General features: G+C 36.3%; 1 protein-coding gene across 2 annotated transcripts in view; it reads left to right on the top strand.

Moving 5' to 3' along the window:
• Positions 1–7,901: 7,901 nt before the first annotated feature.
• Positions 7,902–21,240, top strand: part of tmeff2b (transmembrane protein with EGF-like and two follistatin-like domains 2b) — a 129,304-nt gene continuing 115,965 nt past the window's right edge. For both annotated transcript variants that reach the window (XM_056459512.1, XM_056459511.1), the window contains exon 1: positions 7,902–8,467. In XM_056459512.1, coding sequence (XP_056315487.1) covers positions 8,293–8,467 — 175 coding nt within the window. In that variant the 5' untranslated portion in view covers positions 7,902–8,292. The remainder of the gene's footprint in view (positions 8,468–21,240) is intronic.

The following is a 21,240-nucleotide window of genomic DNA, read 5'->3' as shown; positions in this document are numbered from 1 at the left end:
ATCTGCCTGAAAATTCACATGGTGGATTAAAATCCTCTCCTGAAGACATCTACATGAAAATATTGAGTCACAGTCATAGCGCCACCTGCTGACGGGAGCAAGTTTGGCATAAATCTGTGATTTTCTCAGATTTTTTTATATATCGGCCTAAACTATTATTGTTCGCGGTTCTCTGTCGTCCTACGGCCACCGGGCGGCGGTGAGCCCGTGTGCGAGGTCCCTATCATCGCTGCTTGCAGCTTTAATTATTATTATTAGGGACCGAGCACCAAACGGTGCAAGGCCCTATTGGAATTGCTCCGTTTATTATTATTATTATTATTATTATTATTATTATTATTATTATTATTATTATTATTATTATTCTTCTCCCGAATGAATTGCGATTTTGAGGGTCTAAACATGCCCGAAAACTCACGAAAATTTGCACACGCCCCAGAAGTGGCGAAAATTTACGTTTGTTATAGGCTTCGGAAGTGGGCGTGGGAAAATGACTCAACAGCGCCACCTAGAAAATTTATACGGACAAGCCCCCGAGCCACGAATCACGCACATGCACGAAAATTGGCACACACCTCAAACATTCCAAGACCTACAAAAAAGTCTCAAGGAGCGATATCTCAAAACCAACAGGAAGTCGGATATTTATGGCTTCCTGCGGCGAAAAAGTGGCGATTTTGCCATTTCCAGGCGTTGTACTTTAACGAACTCCTCCTAGGGATTTCATCCGATCGACACCAAAATTGGGTTATGTCATCTAAAGGCCTTGGCGATGTTAAATTGCGAAGCTTTAGAGTTTTCGTCGATGGGCGTGTCCGTGGCGGCCTCGCAAACTTTGATGATTCGCCACGAAACATCAAGTTGTTATATCTCAGGCATGCATGATCCAATCTGCCTAAAAACTCACACATTTGATAAGTGTCCTGACCTGAACATGTTTACATGCCAATAACTTGATACAGTTATAGCGCCACCTGCTGGCAAACTTAAAATTGCCTATAACTCAGCCAAACAATATCCGATCTGCCTAAAACTTCACATGGTTGATAAGATTGCTCTCCTGAACACATCTACATGATAATATTGAGTCACAGTCATAGCGCCACCTGGTGGCAACAGTAAAATTGCCTATAACTCAGCCAAACAATGTCCGATTTGCCTGAAAATTCACATGGTTGATTAAAATCCTCTCCTGAAGACATCTACATGAAAATATTGAGTCACAGTCATAGCGCCACCTGCTGACGGGAGCAAGTTTGGCATAAATCTGTGATTTTCTCAGATTTTTTTTATGTATCGGCTTAAATTATTATTGTTCGCGGTTCTCTGTCGTCCTACGGCCACCGGGCGGCGGTAAGCCCGTGTGCGAGGTCCCTATCATCGCTGCTTGCAGCTTTAATTATTATTCCGCCCCTAATCGGGGCACTTTTGAGGGTCTAAACGTGCTCGAAAAGTCACGAAACTTTGCACACACATCAAACGCGGCGTAAATGGTTGGCTGATATGGGTCTCGGAAGTGGGCGTGGCAAAATGACTCGACAGCGCCACCTAGAAAATTGATACGGACAAGCCCCCGACACACGAATCACGCACATGCACGAAAATTGCCACACACCTCAAACATGCCAAGACCTACAAAAAAGTCTCAAGGAGCGATATCTCAAACCCAACAGGAAGTCGGATATTTACAGCTTCCTGCGGCGAAAAAGTGGCGTTTTTGCCATTTCCAGGCGTTGTATTTTAACGAACTCCTCCTAGGGATTTCATCCGATCAACACCAAAATTGGGTTATGTCATCTAAAGGCCTTGGCGATGTTAAATTGCGAAGCTTTAGAGTTTTCGTTGATGGGCGTGTCCGTGGCGGCCTCGCAAACTTTGACGACTCGCCACGAAACATCAAGTTGTTATAACTCAGGCATGCATTATCCGATCAGCCTCAAAATTCACACGTTTGATAACCGTCCTGACCTAAACACGTTTACATGCCAATATCCCGATACAGTTATAGCGCCACCTGCTGGCTACAGGAAATGACATGATTTTACATTGTAACAAACTCCTCCCACAAATTTGGTCATATCAGCACCAAATTTGAGAGGTGTCCTCTGAACACTCTAGCGATGATATATTGTGAAGGTCCAGAGTTTTCGTCGATGGGTGTGTCCGTGGCGGCCTCGCAAACTTTGATGGTTCGCCACGAAACAGGAAGTTGTTATAACTCAGGCATGCATGATCCGATCAGCCTCAAAACTCACACATTTGATCACCAACCTGACCTAAACACGCTTACATGCCAATATCCCGATACAGTTATAGCGCCACCTGCTGGCGCCACCTATAAAAATTAAACGGACAGGCCCCTGAGCTACGAATCTCGCACACGCACGAAACTTGGCACACACGTCAAACATGCCAAAACCTACGAAAAAGTCTCTTGGAGCGAAATCTCAAACCCAACAGGAAGTCGTATATTTTTAGCTTTCTGCGGCGAAAAAGTGGCGTTTTTGCCATTTCCAGGCTTTGTACTTTAACGAACTCCTCCTAGGGATTTCATCCGATCGACACCAAAATTGGGTTTTGTCATCTAAAGGCCTTGGCGATGTTAAATTGCGAAGCTTTAGAGCTTTACTCGATGGGCGTGTCCGTGGCGGCCTCGCAAACTTTGACAATTCGCCACAAAACAGAAAGTCATTATAACTCAGGCATACATGATCCGATCTGCCTCAAAATTCACACAATTGATAACCGTCCTGACCTGAACATGTTTACATATCAATATCCAGTTAAAGTTATAGCGCCACCTGCTGGGAACAGTAAAATTGCCTATAACTCAGCCACACAATGTCCGATCGGCCTGAAAATTCACATGGTTGATTAAAATCCACTCCTGAAGACAACTACATGGCAATATTGAGTCACAGTTATAGCGCCACCTGCTGTCAACAATAAAATTGCCTATAACTCAGCCAAACAATGTCCGATCTGCCTGAAACTTCACATGGTTGTTAAGACTCATCTCCTGAAGACATCTGCATGCCAATTTTGAGTCACAGTCATAGCGCCACCTGCTGACAGTAGGTAGTTTGGCTTATAACTCATCCACACAATGTCCGATCAGGCTGAAACTTCACATGTTTGATGAGTTTCCACTACTGAAGACATCTACATGCCAATATTGAGTCACAGTCATAGCGCCACCTGCTGACAGGAGCAAGTATGGCATAAATCTGTGATTTTCTCAGATTTTTTTATGTATCGGCTTAAATTATTATTGTTCGCGGTTCTCTGTCGTCCTACGGCCACCGGGCGGCGGTGAGCCCGTGTGCGAGGTCCCTATCATCGCTGCTTGCAGCTTTAATTATTTTTAAATTCTTTTATGCTGTTAATGGAGATTTCAGGTTTGCCCAGATTTGAGATTTAACTGCTGGTTCAGTTAGTGGTTCACTAATACTAGCAGTATTTAACATACTCCTGGTATTAGTGGTTGCCAAAAAAAAGGTTTAAGAATCACTCTTCATGAGCATTCAGCTCTTCTGTAATATCCATCTGAATGTAACCAGGAGTAGCCTATGTCAAACGCATTATTGAAAACAGAAGTGAAGAAAAATGTCGAGAATGTAAAATGTGAACAGGCTTGTAATTAGTGGAAATCGATTGAGTTTAACTGACCTTAAAGGTCTGACAGACTCTTGTTCTGAGAACAAGCATAAACTGGGTGTGACAGCAGAGGAGAGTTGTGTGAACACTGTGTGCTTTGCTTTTTCTGCACTCGAGCTGACGGCAGATAATTATGAATGACACGCTGCTTCACTCAGCACACACGCTCGTGAAATGAAACACAGAAGCACACAAGCTCATGCGTGGCAACTCATTTCAGTGCCTGATGGGATACAGGGGGCGAGAGAATAAAAGTGCCAAAGCATCATTCCCTTTAGAGACAGAATCCGCACTGGCTTTTAATCAAGAGCTTGGTAGTGCGTAAGTAAATGTTGCACAGTGACCTTCTGATGCACAACAAACCAAACAAACAAGCAAAAACAACAACAACAACAACAACAACAACAACAACAACAACAACAACACTTAAGCTGCAATACAGCTGAACTATAGTGAGAATTAATACAGGAAGGGGTTATCAATCTTTTAGGTAGACCCCTAAATATTCCTTGTGGACATCCATCCTAATCTATAAAGAGGTTTGTTTGTTTATTCTATTTTTATTAATTCAATTTTTATTTATTTAGTTATTTGTTTCTATTTATTTATGTATTTAATTATTTACTTATTTTTTTTTATTTGTTTATTTAATAATTTTCTTTTCAGCTTAGTCCTTTTATTAATCTGGGGTCGCCAAAGCAGAATGAACCGCCAACTTATCCAGCATATGTTTTATGCAGCGGATGCCCCTCCAGCTGCAACCCATCACTGGGAAACATCCATACACTCTCAATCACACACATAGACTACTGACAGTTTAGCTTACCCAATTCACCTGTAGCGCATGTCTTTGGGAAAACCAGAGCACCCGGAGGAAACCCATGCGAACACGGGGAGAACAAGCAAATTCCACACAGAAACGCCAACTGACCCAGCCGAGGCTCAAACCAGCGACCTTCTTGCTGTGAGGCGATCTTGCAACCCACTGCGCCACCGAGCAGTCTTGTTTATTTATGTATTTATTTATTTATATTCTTATGTATTTATTTATATATTTATTTGTTTGTTAACTTATTTATATTTTAGATATTTATTTATGTATTTATTTATGTATTCTTTACTTATTTTTCTTTTTATGTATTTGTTTGTTTATTTACCTAATAATTTATTTCTATTTTCATGTATTTATTCATTTATTTGTTTATTTAATTAGTTGTTTGTTTATTTACTTATTTATATTATTTATTTGTTTATTTACTTATTTATTTATATTTCTGTCTATTTATTTATTTATATTTTTATCTATTTATGTATTTATTTATTTTTATTTTACGTATTTATTTGTGTATTTATTTATTTACCTATTTATTTATTTATTTATATTTTTATCTTTTTATTTATTTAATTTTTTACAAAATTATGTGTTCCTATTTTTATTTATTTCATGTATGTATTTATTTATTTATTTATTTTATTTACTTATTTATTTCTATTTTATCTATTTTTTATGTAATTCTATTTTTAACTATTTATTCATATATGTATGTATTTATTTATGAATTTACTTAATTGTTTTTTATATTTTTATCTATTTATGTATGTATGTATTTATTTGTTTATTCATTTATTTATTTTTGTATTTATTCATTCATTCATTTTTGTAATTTTAATTCAAAGTAATGTATTTATTTCTGTATTAAGTAAATTAAATGTTTGACTATTTTAAACATTGTTTTGTTTATTTGTGTCTTTTAATGTGTGTTTATGTATTAACCTTGATAAAATGTTTATTTTCATTTGTAATTTTATAATTGAAATTTATAAGTTAAGTCTAAATCTACATTTGATAATGATTTTTCTCGAAATATCTTTTGTGTCTGAATGATGCACGCTGGTTGGATTTCCATTAATAACACCTCACATGCAATAGGCTATTAGTCATAAATATATGCATGCATTGCAGCTGCTGATTTTATAATTAGTAAAGCTCACTAAGGCAATTATCATTATTAGCTTTGCTTATCCCTGGTGGATGAACTCTCTATAAACACCATAATGAGTTAAAAAGCACTGTGAACATCTTAGCAACCACACAGAATCACGTTCCTAGAACAATGAAACATCAGTTCATTCTGTGATATATTGTTTAAAATATCTGTTCATATTTTGTACATCTTTATATCTCAGTTTTAAAATTTATGATGTTTTCACATTTTATTAGCCTGACAATTCATGAGTGTTTACATGAGCTTAGAGTACATTAACCTCTCACATGTTCCAATGTGTTTATGTTGTGATTAAATTCCACTTAGCGATTCACGAAAAGTCAGAATCATATGTCTGTTATGCCCCTGGTGAGTATGTCATATAAGAACACTACTGTGAATAATGACATGGGTGTTACACAGGTATTACAAGGAGATGGTGAATTATGAGGACAATGCTGATGTCCCCTTTTCTCAAAAAGCTTATAAATCATACAGAAAGGTTTTTCCTTTCAGAAAGAATGAAGCTATTTCCTGTGAGGGTAACTTGGGTTTAAGGAACAGGTTAGGGAAATAAGTAAGCAAGTAAACAAATAAATAAATAAATAAGGGGCAACGCAGTGGCACAGTAGGTAGTGCTGTCGCCTCACAGCAAGAATGTCGCTGGTTCGAGCCTCGGCTGGGTCAGTTGGCGTTTCTGTGTGGAGTTTGCATGTTCTTCCTGCGTTCGCGTGGGTTTCCTCTGGGTGCTCCGGTTTCCTCCACAGTCCAAAGACATGTGGTACAGGTGAATTGGGTAGGCTAAATTGTCCATAGTGTATGTGTGTGTGAATAAGTGTGTATGTGTTTCCCATTGATGGGTTGCAGCTGGAAGGGCATCCGCTGCATAAAACAAATGCTGGATAAGTTGGCTGTTCATTCCGCTGTGGCGACCCCTGATTAATAAAGGGACTAAGCCGAAAAGAAAATGAATGAATGAATAAATAAATAAATAAATAAATAAATAAATAAATAAATAAATAAATAAATAAATTCTAGTTCTGGTTTGCGGCTGGAAGGGCATCTGCAGCGTAAAACATATGCTGGAATAGTTGGCGGTTCCTTCCGCTGTGGCAACCCCTGATAAATAAGGGACAAAGCCAAAGGAAAATTAAATTAAATTAAATAAATAAATATTCAAGCATTCCATTGGGCTTTTCTTATGATTTGATTCAGAATCACTTTTATGTGATTTTTAAGTGACAAAATATTCGACTCAAATGATTCCTTCACATAATTCATTCGAGAATCAGACATCCATCAGCTTACATTTAAAAGTGTTGTTCAATTGCAAAAGTAACCAAAAATAAATAAATAATTAATTAAATAAATATTTCCCAGGTTTGGGTTGCGGCTGGAAGGGCATCCTCTGCATAAAACAAATGCTGGAATAGTTGGCGATTCATTCCGCTGTGGCAACCCCTGGTAAAAAAGGAACTAAGCGGAAGGAAAACTAAATAAATAAATAAATATTCAAACATTCCATTGGGCTTTTCTTATGATTTGATTCATAACCGCTATTCAAATAAAAGTGACAAGATTTGACTCAAATGTTTCATTCAAGTAAATCATTTGCGAATCAGACATCCTCGTCAGCTTACATTTAAAGGTGTTGTTCAATTGCAAAAGTAACCTAAAATAAATAAATAAATAAATAAATATTTCCCAGTACTGGGTTGCGGCTGGAAGGGCATCCGCTGCGTAAAACATATGCTGAAATAGTTGGTGGTTCATTCCGCTGTGGTATATGATACTGATAAACAAGGGAGTAAGCCCAAGGAAAAAGCCACAAGCATTCCATTGAGCTTTTATTATAATTTGATATGATCGCTACAACAAAAGTGACAAAAGATTCGACTCAAACGATTCATTCACATAATTCATTCTCGAATCTGACATTTGAAGGTGTTGTTCAATCGCAAAAGTAACAATAAATAAATAAATAAATAAATAAATAAATAAACGTAGGTCACCTAATAACGATACAGAACTCTTAACAGCAACATTTCTCTAATAAAGTAAATGCTAAGCGTTATATTTCCCTCCATCGCCCGTGGTGAAGAAAGTGTCACTTTGCACTCTTGATCTTTGCCTGTGATGCTGTACACGGCTCGGTACCCGCTACACCCGCTATAGCCAATCCGCGCCGCCGAAGCGTGTGCCCACCTCTCACCTTCATCATCACCATCATCATCCTCAGCTCCTCACAGTCAGAGCCAGACACCAGCCGAACAAGACACTCTCAGACAGACCGCACATGAGAAAGAGAGACACTAGCCTACTTAAACCAGAGCTTCAGCATTATTTCTCTTTCAGAATGGAGTCCTCAACATGATCAACTAGTGGATCCGGACAGCTTTTTCAGGTCCCTGCTTGGATTTTTATCTCTTTTTATCTCATCTTTGAGTTTCAGCACTGCGCCCGGACACTTTCACTTGTCAAGACTGTGCAACCGCGCCGGTTTCAGAGCACACACACATTGATGGGGATGATCGCAGCATTGCCCAGAAGATGTGTATCCCTGCTCCGCGGCTGAGATCTGTGTCGCCGGCGCTCGTCGTGGGGTCGGATCCCTCGGTTCACGTCCCCGTGTCATTCCCGGTGAACTGAGATGGCTCTTTGCGCTGTGCTGCGACAGACACGCAGACCGCCGCGGCAGGAGAATCGGACACATGTAGTTTTAATCACGACCTATTGCTTTTTTTGTATATCACCGCTGAAACAACTTTGCGCGTTTCCATCTTCGCTGAGCGACTGTCAAACACCCACCGGGTGGAACTGCTCCGGTAAGAGACATGGACGCGCTTTAACTATCTTCAGCGCTCGTGCACCTTTCATGTTTTCGCAAGTTTGTCTTTTTTTGTAAAAGTGTTATTAATTAATAACCGAGCTGCTGCTTGTTTCAGAGTAACTTATTATACGTCTTGGTTTTGGGTCATCCAGAAAATGGTCTAGTTCTAGTTTTTGGTTTGTATTGAACGCAATGAGATAAGAGAGCGCGCAAATATGGTCGAGTTCTCCTCACAGTTCTCACAGGCGTCAGACACAAAAACAAACATTGTAATGCCACCAGTGTAGTGACTATTTGAATAATTCGTTCAGACTCGGCGATATCACGAGTTAAGGATTTGGCTCAGCACGAGTAAAGTGACTAAATTCTGGCAGGTATTGAATTAACGTTAGACTCACTCACACAAATGATTTTGGAAGCTAGTTAAGATTTGTGCAAATCAGTATCATTACTGACTGAAACGTTGAAGATAGGCTACGCAAAGGTTCTTGGACGTTCTGTTATAAAGTATATAATGTACAGTTGAAGTCAGAATTATTAACCCACCTAAATTATTACCCCCCCCCCCCCCCCCCCGCTGTTTATTTTTTCCCCCATTCTCTATTTAACGGAGAGAAGACTAATAACTAATAACTGATTTATTTTATCTTTGCCATGATGACAGTACATCATATTTTACTAGATATTTTTCAAGACACTTCTATACAGCTTTAAGTGACATTTAAAGGCTTAACTAGGTCAATTAGGCAGGTTAGGGTAATTAGGCAAGTCATTGTATAACTATGGTTTGTTCTAGACTATTGGAAAAATATATAGCTTAAAGGGGCTAATAATTTTAACTTGTAGTTAAAGTTAAATAGTTTTAAAAAAATTAAAAACTGATTTCATTCTAGGCGAAATAAAACAAATAAACTTTCTCCAGAAGAAAAAAATATTATCAGACATACTGTGAAAATTTCCTTGCTCTGTTAAACATTATTTGTGAAATATAAAAAAAAAAAAGATAAACAAAGGGGGTTTAATAATTCTGATTTCAACTGTATGTTATAATAATAGAGAATTATTAAACATTTAAACATATAGATTAAAAAAAGAATTCTGTATGAAACTGTGATTTAAAAGTTCTAAAAATCTGAATTAACATGTTCAACTATTATTACATTTGAGCACATATTAGGCTGAAAAATGACCAATACTATAAAAAAAATTGTCCCTCAAAAATGTTACCTCTTGAAAAAAAATTGCCTGTTGCTAGGTCAGTATTCTATGTATACATTTGGACCTGTTGAATATATACTTAACCTAACTTTAGAATAATGTACATTAATGAGCTAATATGCTTCTTTTGATAGGTTGATAGGGACAATAATTATTTTCAAGGTATACCGCGGTTTGGAAAGTCAAGGTTTTAAAACTGCCAAAAATGTTTGCTATACTGTTCCTTTAAGGTATGTGTAAGATTTTTTATTTACATTTTTTTTAGTTTAGGGGAAAACAGTTATTGTTTTTTACCCAGACATTTAAAAAGAATATATTTTAGAGTAGTAATCACAATACCTTGAAACCGTGATATTTTTATTCAAGGTTATCATACTGTCACAATCGGCCCATGCCCAGTTGATACTGTAATGCACAAAGGTGTACCATTGAGGATGTTACCCCTCTAAGTCTACTAGGTACACACTCCTGAAGATAAAGGTTCATAATTGGCATTGATGGTTTTATAAAGAAATTTCAGCACCTGCACTCTTAAAAATAAAGGTTCAATTTGAGTTCCAAGAAGAACCTTCACCATCCATACTTTTAAAAATAACGTTTTTTTTATTGGCATCAATGGTTCTACTAAGAAACTTTAACATCCATAGACACTTTGTGTGGCACATTGGATAAATGGTTTGGTGGTCAGGATGTCTTTTTGAGCATTCTTCTTGGACAGAATGTCAGTGCCTTTCTGAGTGGATTTAACATGTTCTCCTAATGTTTGTGTGGGTTTTATCTGTGTGTTCTGGTTACCCAAACAGGCCTGTAGGCAGGGGAGGTTAGGGTGTTTCATTTGTTCTATTCATGAGCTCATTTGTCCTTTTTTGACTGCTATGCCATCATAAATAGCCAAAAAAAACCTAATCGAAAAAAGGCTTTAAGACCAAGAGGAATCCTGGTGTGACTTCAGCTAATCAGTTTTGGCCAATGCAAACATTTATTTTATTTTTCAAGAGTCCAACATCTAGCTGTGCAAGAAAACATCTGACATATGTGAAGTCATATTTCGCTACTGTATGTTTTTTAAATAAAGAAAACGTTTGACAAGTAACTTTTATTCTAAATCTGGGACCTTATTCTTGAAACAAAACAGGACCAATAAAAAAGTGTGAGGCATCAAAAGCGGCCAATATTAAAATCAATTTGAATACTATTTTGGCTATTGTTGTTATCCAAGAATTTTCAAATGTACTTTTTTTTACAAGATAGGCTAGAAGAATTTTGAAGCTCTACATTATTATTATCATTATTATTATTATTATGTTTTTCTAATTTTTTATTCAATTGGACAAATTCTGACTGAGGAAAGTTGAATGTGCTGGCCAGTTTGTTATTTGCCTATTAAATCACACTAGGGGCTACAGTTTTAATGTAAAACTTTTTTTTCTAATGACATATGATGTAATAAATTTGTATTTTAAAACAAAATATTTGTCATATTTTTTTATTCTAAATATTTAGGAAATATCTTTGGTACATCAAAAAATGTGGTTATGATGACCATCCGACAAGCTAATCCAGCTAAAAATAGTGCTTAAAATGTCAACTAAATTCAGTATTTAAATTTCATATTTAAATATAAAATGAAGGCAATAACTGCAAAAAGGTTCAAAAAGAACCACCCCTTTTACCAGGCTGAAAATTCAAAAAGACAACATTATACTGTACAGTTGCAATCAAAATTGTTATTACAAACCCTGTGAATTTTTTTTCTTTTTTAAATATTTCCCAAATAATGTTTAACAGATTCAGGAAATTTTCACAGTATGTCTGATAATATTTTTTCTTCTGGAGAAAGTCTTATTTGTTTTATTTCAGCTAGAATAAAAACAGTTTTTAATTTTTTAACAACCATTTTAAGGTCAAAATTATTAGCCCCTTTAAGCTATACTTTTTTGATAGTCTACAGAACAAACCATCGTTATACAATAACTAACCTAATTACCCTAACCTGCCTAGTTAACCTAATTAACCTGGTTAAGCCTTTAAATGTCACTTTAAGCTGTATAGAAGTGTCTTGAAAAATATTTGGTAAAGTATTATTTACTGTCATCATGGCAAAGATAAAATAAATCAGTTATTAGAAATGAGTTACTAAAACTATTATGCTTAGAAATGTGTTGAAAAAAATCTTCTCTCCGTTAAAGAGAAATTGGGGAAAAAAATAAACAGGGAGGCTAATTATTCAGGGGGGCTAATAATTCTGATTGCAACTGAAGGTGAATTGGACAAAGTAAACTGCTAGTAGTGAGTGAATGAGAAAGTATATGGATGTTTCCCAGCACCAGAGGTGGTACAAGTTAGTGCATTCCGGTTTGTGGCAGGAAGGACATCTGCCAGTAAAATGTGCCAAAGTAATTGGCTGTTTAATCCACTGTGGTGACCACTGATAAAGAAGGGAATATACCGAAGGAAAGTGACTGAAAACCTTTGCATTCCACTAAAATAAATGATAAGGTCTTATGAGAACTGCTCAATGAAAGGTACTTTGTGGAACCAAAAATGGCATCACTGCAAAATAAAATAAAAAGTGTTGAATTTTCCACACAAATATTTCATTAAAGTACAAAAAGGTTTATAAATATGATTTTTTTATTTATTTATTAAATAGTCTTCACACACAAAAGATAAATGCTTTAAAAACTGTTTACAAAAAGGTTATTTATGGCATTTTTGAGAAAACACCTTTTTTTTTTTTAAAGAGTGCAGGTATGGTTTTAGACTGGTCATCTTGAGTCGTGGCTCAGATTTTCAGGACACCTGCAACTATTAGGTTTCAAGCAAAAATGTGAACCGTAATGTTTTACTATAGGCATTTGTGCATGTGAAATCTGTGAGGGCAATCATCTGGCCCCACGAGTACATCTGGTGCTGCTTTACTCTATATATCGGTGGAGTAAATGTGGCACTGAAAAAGAGCGCTTGTCAGAGATACTTTGGGAACAAAGGGCCCCGCTGTGCAATTATCTTCTCTTTAAATAGCTGTAGGGGGGCAACGATCTACAAGAAATCTATCTGTTGCACAGACCTATGGTGGCCTGTGTGAGATGATTCAGGATCTGTTTTTGTAAAGCAGTTTACTCTCTTATAGCCACACCATTAAGATGTATCATTAAAGTGCAGGAGACCTGTTAATTTGTTGTTGACATGTCCCTCTCTCTCATTGTGTATTGTATATATGTGGGCTTCGTCGTATCGATTCCTTCCCATCACGTAACCCCACTACAGTGCTGTCACATGTGTTGAAAGCAGAGCTTGATAAAATAAGCTGTCAGATGGACAAGGTGCCAGATGGCTGTTTTTCAATACAGATCTATGAGAGTCCATTACACTACAGAGCTTTTTGTTGTAAGCTTCTTTTCTTTTTGGCAGCCTTACACAGTCATGCACATGAGTTTAGGCTGGTCACACCGCTGGTGTAATATTAGGAACCTCGAGGAACTAATAAAGTGAATGTGTTAGGCTTGTTTTGGCTCACACAGAATCATGCCTTTATAATAATCAGTTATAAAACATATTTCAGTCTTGTTTTTGAGTAAAAGGATGCCTCAAACAAGATAAATTTGGTTAGGAAATATATTAAGAAAGCTTTCTTTCAGATTAAATTATGTTTTTACCCCAATGGCATGGTGTAAATCTGACCACAAAAGGACATTCTTAAAACAAGACAAAACTGTTTACTAAAGGGGAAAGAAAAAAAACTAATTTGACATGAAAATTGAGTCTGATGGTCTACACTGAACATGTGGGATTCCTAAATCGAGTTATCTATTGGGATCATTCTCAAATAATTCTGGATATCTTTACATTTTCACAAAACTGTTGAGTTCTTGAAGACTAATCAAATTTAAATGATGTTTTACCTCATTGAGATGGTGTAAATCTGACCACATAAGGTTATTCTTAAAACAAGACAAAACTATTTGCTCAATGGTGGAAAAAAAATCTTCGAGATAAAAATAGAGTCTGACAGTCTACACTGAAAACGTGGGACTCATAAATCGAATTATCACTTGGGATCATTCTCAAATAATTCTGGATATCTGCATGTTTTCACAGGACTGTTGAGTACTTTGAGACTAATCAAATTTAAATTATGCTTTTTACCCCATTCGCATGGTGTAAATCTGACCATATACGGTTATTCTTAAAACAAGACAAAACTGAAAATGAGGGATTTCTAAATCTTGGGATCATTCTCAAATAATTTTGGATATCAGTTCTTGAAGATAAATCAAATTCATTAGTTGAAGTGTTTGTAGTTGAAGAAATTATTAGCATTAATTTTTTTCCCCAGTTTCTGTTTAACAGAGAGAAGATTAACACATTTCTAAACATAATAGTTTTAATAACACATTTCTAATAACGGATTTATTTTATCTTTGCCATGATGACATTAAATATAAAAAAATATTTTACTAGATATTTTTCAAGACACTTCTACACAGCTTAAAGTGACATTTAAAGGCTTAACTAGATTAATTAGGGTAACTAGGCAGGTTAGGGTAATTAGGCAAGTTATTGTATAACGATGGTTTGTTCTGTAGACTATAAAAAAAAAAAATAGAGCTTAAAGGGGCTAATTATTTTGACCTTAAAATGGTTTTCAAAAAATAAAAAACTGATTTTATTCTAGCCGAAATAAAACAAATAAGACTTTCTCCAGAAGAAAAAATATTATCAGACATACTGTGAAAATTTCCTTCCCCTGTTATTGGGGGGGAGAATATATATCTCTTCATATATTTTGTTTTTGTTTTTTTTTATTAAACCTTTCATCTATTAGCTTGGCTATCACACATTGCTAATAATTTATCTTTAAACTTTTATGGTTTGTTTTCCAATAAAATATCTAAAGCTACTAAAAACAAGATAGATTTATTCGAGAAAAAAATCAAGTAGTTTTCAGATTAAGCCATTTTTCTAATTCTATTGGTTGGAAAAATATAAACAAATTTAACTCAAAATAACAAAAATATTTGCCATGGGAGGAAAAAAGAAAAACTTGATTCAATATGGAAAGGAGTCTGAGATGTACTTTTGGGTTGAAAATTTAATGATATTTTTTAATTGAAAATGGAACGATGTCTTGGGATCATTCTCAATTATACAATAACAATTTATCATAATCACCGGAAACCAGATTCAAGTAACCTTATTAATAAAAATCTTCTTAACTTATATTTTGTATTGCTTTAATTATACAGTATTTGTTTTATTTGCAAAATACTTATAAGAATGTTTTCATCCTTCTTTCTAAGGTGATTTCTAAGACAAAGCTTTCTTTTTGAAAAGAATGTTCTTAAAAACCATTGTAAATATATAACCATTGTATGTATATTGTAAATATATAACTATTGTATATATATATATATATATATATATATATATATATATATATATATATATATATATATACACATACATACATACATACATACATACATACACACTCACATATATATCTATATATTAACTCATTCATTTTGTTTTCGGCTTAGTCCCTTTATTAATCAGGGGTCGCCACAGCTGAATGAACCACCAACTTATCCAGCATAGGTTTTACGCAGCGGATGCCCTTCCAGCTGCAACCCAGCACTGGGAAACACCCATACACTTTCATTAACACGCATACACTACGGCCAATTTAGCTTACCCAATTCATCTATAGCACGTCTTTGGACTTGTGGTGAAAACCCATGCGAGCACGAGGAGAACATACATACATCCACACAGAAATGCCAACTCACCCAGCCGAGGCTCGAACCAGCGACCTTCTTACTGTGAGGCGACATCGCTACCCACTGTGCCACCGTTCATACTGTGGTGACCCCGGTCACACTTTATTTTGATGGTCAATTCAGATTTTGTGACTATGTGATTATTTTGATGACCTGCATTTACACAGCACACGGCAAAGGCGCAATGACCAGTAAAAAAAGAGCGGGCGCGGACTAATAGCTGATAATTAAAGAGTGCTCTTTTCTCTATTCCTGTATGTAATCTGTTTGCAGCTTTTGACAAGCTGTTTACTATAGTTTATGACAGAAAGGTTGTCATTTGTCCATCTTCTTTTGATATATAGGCTTTTTTAAACCTTAATGTATTGTCCATGGCGAGATTTTTGCACGTGATGTTTGCACTAGTTTTATATTAGTTTATATAGAGTGGAGGAACTATGACGTCACTTTGTAGGCGAATCGGCTGCTAGCATAAAACTGGTTTCCTCGATAAAATCCCTATAGGATTTTCCCATAGGCTTTTCTAAGATTGCAAATAATAAGCTCTGTGTTCAAACACAGTTCATTACACATACACGTTTTGTCCAGCCGGATAATCCTCACATGAAAATTCAACTTTGAGCACTTTTGGATCTTAAATGGAAATGCAAGAATTGAAAAGCTAACATTAGGCTATAAACGGACTACAGTGCCCTCGGGGCGCTCGTCTGTACCATGATCACGGATCATAAAGATGAAAATCTCTTAAAAGTGTTTTATATTCAACTCAAATCAAATGCAGCGCCGCGCAAACTGTTTGCTCGAGTCTCAAAAAAAAAATCATGCGCGCGCTCCCAAAGCAAACCTCCGCAAACACAGCGATGACGTCACATTCGCAGCGCGCACTCAAGCGAACTAGCAGACGCGTCGAGTATAAACCAGGCTTTAATAGCAAGTCATATCTCTCCGGCCCCTCATTTAGGATACTTTTCATGAACGGGCCCCATGACAAACTAATTGAATAGCCCTGCAATATAGGCATTTTAAAAGGACCTTCAAGTTATTCCAAACCAGCATTATTTTTATTTTTATTTGAAGAATGTGGGTAACAAGAAAGTCCCCATTCCACCATAGTTTAATGTCTTTTCTCCTGAAGTAGAAAAAACTATAATGCAGGTTCGGAACCATTTCGAGTCATTAATGACAGATTTAAACCAGTGCCCTTTTGTACCCCACTCAAAAACCAAGCCTCATTATCTTCGAAACTCCTTCCGCTCATGCAAATGTATCTTGTTTTAATGATGTTTATATACTGTATATCTACACCAAAACAACAGGAGAACGTTAAAGAAGAAGAATGCGTTTGTGCTCTAAAAGTAGACCTGTGTAACTTTCATGCAGAGCACCTGACTTTTGTGGGCCTTTCATCTGCAAATTTCTCTCTCCTTCAGACTGTGAAAAGACCACAGGGATTAGTCTAATCCTGCACCTCAGCGCTTTATTCCTCATACCTTAGACACTCCAGTACGTTAGAGACTATTTTGATTGTATGTGTGTGCGTAAAGAGAGGGAGAAATAGCAAGATTATGAGAGGGGAAGGTCTACAGGGAGAGCTTGTCTGAGCTCCTGGGCTAATGAGGAAGTTGTGGTGCCCTATTTTGGGTTTCTTGGGGTTTTCCGCTCGCCTCTCTCTGTTTCATCCCTCCTTTAATGCCATTATTGAGATTTAATCCAGTAGAGCTCAGGAAGGATGCCACGACTCAGTCAAGAAAAAGGAGGAGGAAGAGAGATCTCGCCTGTATTTATCCGTTCTGCCATCATTAGTTGGCTCGGAGGAGGTATGACTAATGTATGCCACCGGGAAGATGTTGCAGGGCTAATTGAATGGCTAACGCAAGAGTGTTTGTGATAAAATAATAATGGCGCTTGGCTCGATCGGAGAGAACGAGCGAGTTGGTATTGAATGGTGGAGTGTGAGTTGTGTACCTGTAGGTGAGCGGGAGAAATAAAGGACAGTAATCGGAGACGTTCCCCCCAGAGTGCACACTCATAAAGCTGAGTGCTTAGAAAGAGCAGCGTGTTTAAATATGCATGATGGCAGATGTTTCTGTTTTTCCTCCTCAACATTGTTATTTCCTCTGTTCTACAATTCCGAAACACTGAAAACAGGCAGAGGTTTACATACGTGCACGCACCTGAACAATGTGCAAGCGGAGAAATTTAGACATTACCAAGCATTCGGAAACTAAACTGGTAAATAAGCTTCAGAAGCTTCGGAAAAAAAAAGCAATTCAATGTGTATAACATTTATATTTAGTTACTTTACTTGTAGATAAGCGAGTAAACTCATTGTTTTAAAAGCGACAAGTTGACTTCACTTAATAAAAATAAGTAAACCGAAGACTTTTTTTTTTAATGAAGGGCCAAAACTTGATTGAGTCTAGTGGACCAAAGGTAAATATAGTTGCCATAGGTAATTTCCTAATTTATTTATTCATTCATTCACTCATTTTTTTTCGGCTTAGTCCCTTTACTCATCAGAATTCGCCACAGCGGAATGAACCACCAACTTATCCAGCATATGTTTTACACAGCGGATGCCCTATCAGGTGCAGCCCAGTACAAGGAAACATCCATACACACTCATTCACACATATACACTACGTCAATTTAGTTTTTATTAAATTCCCCTTTAGAGCATATCTTTGGACTGTGGAGGAAACTGGAGCATCCGGAGAAAACTCACACAAACACGGGGAGAACATGCAAACTCCACACAGAAATGTCAACTGACCCAGCTGAGACTCAAACCACAGGCGACAGCGCTACCCACTGCGTCACCGTGTTGCCCCTATTTCTACAAGTTACTCATTTAAAATGAAGCATATGGATTTCTTCATTTAAAGAATCACATTTCCAATGCAATACTTTGTGTGCTGCTGATTTCAATCAACAGCTCTCAGGCGGGCATTTAAGTGGCATCGAAATGAGGTACTGCAATAGGCATTCTGATTCTGTCCAGTACAAATTGATCACATAGGTTTTGGCACTGGGGTTTCATTACCCAACCGTAATTTGGATAATGAATCTCTCTGCAACTCATACATGGTCGCCCACTGAAGCTAAGTTGCTGCCAGAAGTGGTGTTAGTGAGGCCAGCTGGGGCCCACTCAACCTATAGGGTCTGTATGGGTCCTAACGTCCCAGTATAGTCAAGTGGACTCTATACTGCTCAGTGAGCGCCGTCTTTCGGATGAGATGTTAAACCGAGGTCCTGACTCTCTGTGATCCTTAAAAATCCAGGACGTCATTCGAAAAAGAGTAGGGGTTTAACCCTGGCATCCTGGCCAAATTCGCCCACTGGCCTCTGTCCACCATGGCCTCATAACATCCCCATATCATAATTGGCTTAATCACTTTGTCTCCTCTTCACCAATCAGCTAGTGTGTAGTGTGCGTTCTGGTGCAGTATGGCTGCCGTCACATCAAATCAATGTTAGTAACTTTACACAAAGGTCTGTCACAATTTGATATTTTAGCATAATTCTGTTTATGCAATAAGCATAAAAAAAATGGTTTAACCAAAATGTAACAAAAATACTTTGATTTATGCATTTAGGTCTACAGTAAAATAAATAAATAAATAAATAAATAAATAAAATTAGAAAAAAATTACAACATTGTAGTAGTAGTAGTAATGTTTAGTAGTTGTGTTAATGACACGGGGCACCTTCTAAATTTTAGTATGTACACTGTAAGAAAACAAATTAATTATAATTATAACTTACAGGCAATTTTGGTAGCCAGCAAGACTGTAAATTAATATTTACATTTTACTGTAAAGTTCACTGTAACTTAATAATTACAATTTACTGTAAAAATGACAGTAACCTACTGATAATTTTGATTGCCAGTAAGACTGTAAATTACAAACACACTGTTAAAAATTATCACAATTGTGTTGTTTTTTTACATAAAAATTAGTCACAACCAAAATTACCGGTAAGTTATAATTATAATTAATAATATAAATTATAATTATTAATTCACAGTGTGCTTGTAAATTTACAGCCTTACCGCCAACCAAAATTGACAGTGTTACTGTAATTTTTACAGTAATCTTTTTACAGTGTAAAAAAATTCAACTCTTTGTGATGAGCATTGTCTAATCACATGACTGTCTCATCACCACCTGCTTTTGTTTGTATTTTATTTTTGTAATAAAAGATACAATGTGTAGATGTAAGTCAAAACTGTAGTTTACTGTAAATTAACTGTACATTGATTACTTTCACAGTTTCTACTGTATTTTTTACTGCATATTGCTGGCAACTACAGCTGCCATTTTTACCGTAAATTGTACTGATATCTTTTTATGGTGATGCTTGTTATGTGTTGTTAGACAACTTTCCAGATGATAACATTATGAAGTTTCTCTCAATCTCATAGTTTATTTTTTTTAAGAACCAACTATGATTAGTATTCTGTGAAATAAGTAGATGTTTTTGATCACAGAATTCTCCAAAAACTTTCATATTGGTTGCGTCAGTTTTATGACTCTCCTTTTGACTAGATTCTGTTTGGGCCCAAAGCCACGGCTTTATGTTGATCAAATAATGACACAATTATCTGATGCATTTGCATCCAACAGCAGCCAATTATGAGATATATCCTAAGGGTGCAAAAGATTTAGAATGCAGCCCACAAATCTGGATGGGGCTGGAGTGGACAGCTGCGCAGAAACAAACATCAAATTCAATGTTTGTACAATGTCTTGAGCTTTTGTTAAAATTACAGATCGCATTTTTTTGTGTGTTTACACCCACATATTGTCAGACTAAGCCTAGATTTTTATGGCTGTTAAAGTTTCCTTTCCTTTTTTTGTGAAAAAGGAATATTACAGCCCATTTTGTCTAGTCATGTTGCACTATTTTTTTTATCGCTTTCTATTGCATAGACATCCAAGTTCGATTAAAATCCCATTTTGCCAGCAGTGAAAACCCATCATTGGAACAAAATAGAAATTTGGTTGATAGAATTTATTGTAAGCAGATACGTAGCAGTCATTCTCACTTTGGTGTCCAATATTTAATGCAGAACTGCATTGAAGTTTCTCAGTTGTAAATTAATTTGCCTATACAATGACTAAACAAGCAAAAATGTCAAACTTAAACAGCGCATTAAAAATGGTCCAATAGGTGTGTATAAAAAGTCCCAAAAGAATGAAATAACTGATGAAATGTCTGCACGCTCTCATTCTTGAGAATGTGTGGACTTTTCTTCAGTCATCCTATGCATTAATAAACATAAGCTTTTTAGAAACGACATTAAAAGGATATATATTTTACCAAAAAAATCAATTCATCCATTCATCCATCTATTTGAGTTTCTCTCTTCTGTTGAACAGAAAATAAGATATTTTAAAAAATGCTGGTAGCTGGCACCCATTGACTTTCATAGTATTTTTTTCCCACTATGGAAGTCGATGAGAGCATTTTTCAAAATACCTTCGAGTGTGTTAAACAAGAGAACACAAATCATGAAGTTTTAAAATCACATGAGAATAAATGATGAATAATTAAACTTTCTCTTTAAGGATCTTCAGAGGACAAGATTCACAGTTTCAGTAAGAGTATTTTTGTGCTTTGAGTGATCTGATGCGTGGCGTAGGTTTTAAAACGCAGTAAACTGTCAAATCACTTACCTTGTGTAGTGTAATTTTCAATGGCTCACACTATGTATAGTGAAAAAAGGGTCTGCTTGGCATAAACTACTGGCAAAAACTCTTAG

The sequence above is a fragment of the Danio aesculapii genome, chromosome 6 (genome assembly GCF_903798145.1).
Source record: "Danio aesculapii chromosome 6, fDanAes4.1, whole genome shotgun sequence".
Taxonomy (NCBI): Eukaryota; Metazoa; Chordata; class Actinopteri; order Cypriniformes; family Danionidae; genus Danio; species Danio aesculapii.
This window is presented reverse-complemented; position numbering and strand designations above follow the sequence as displayed.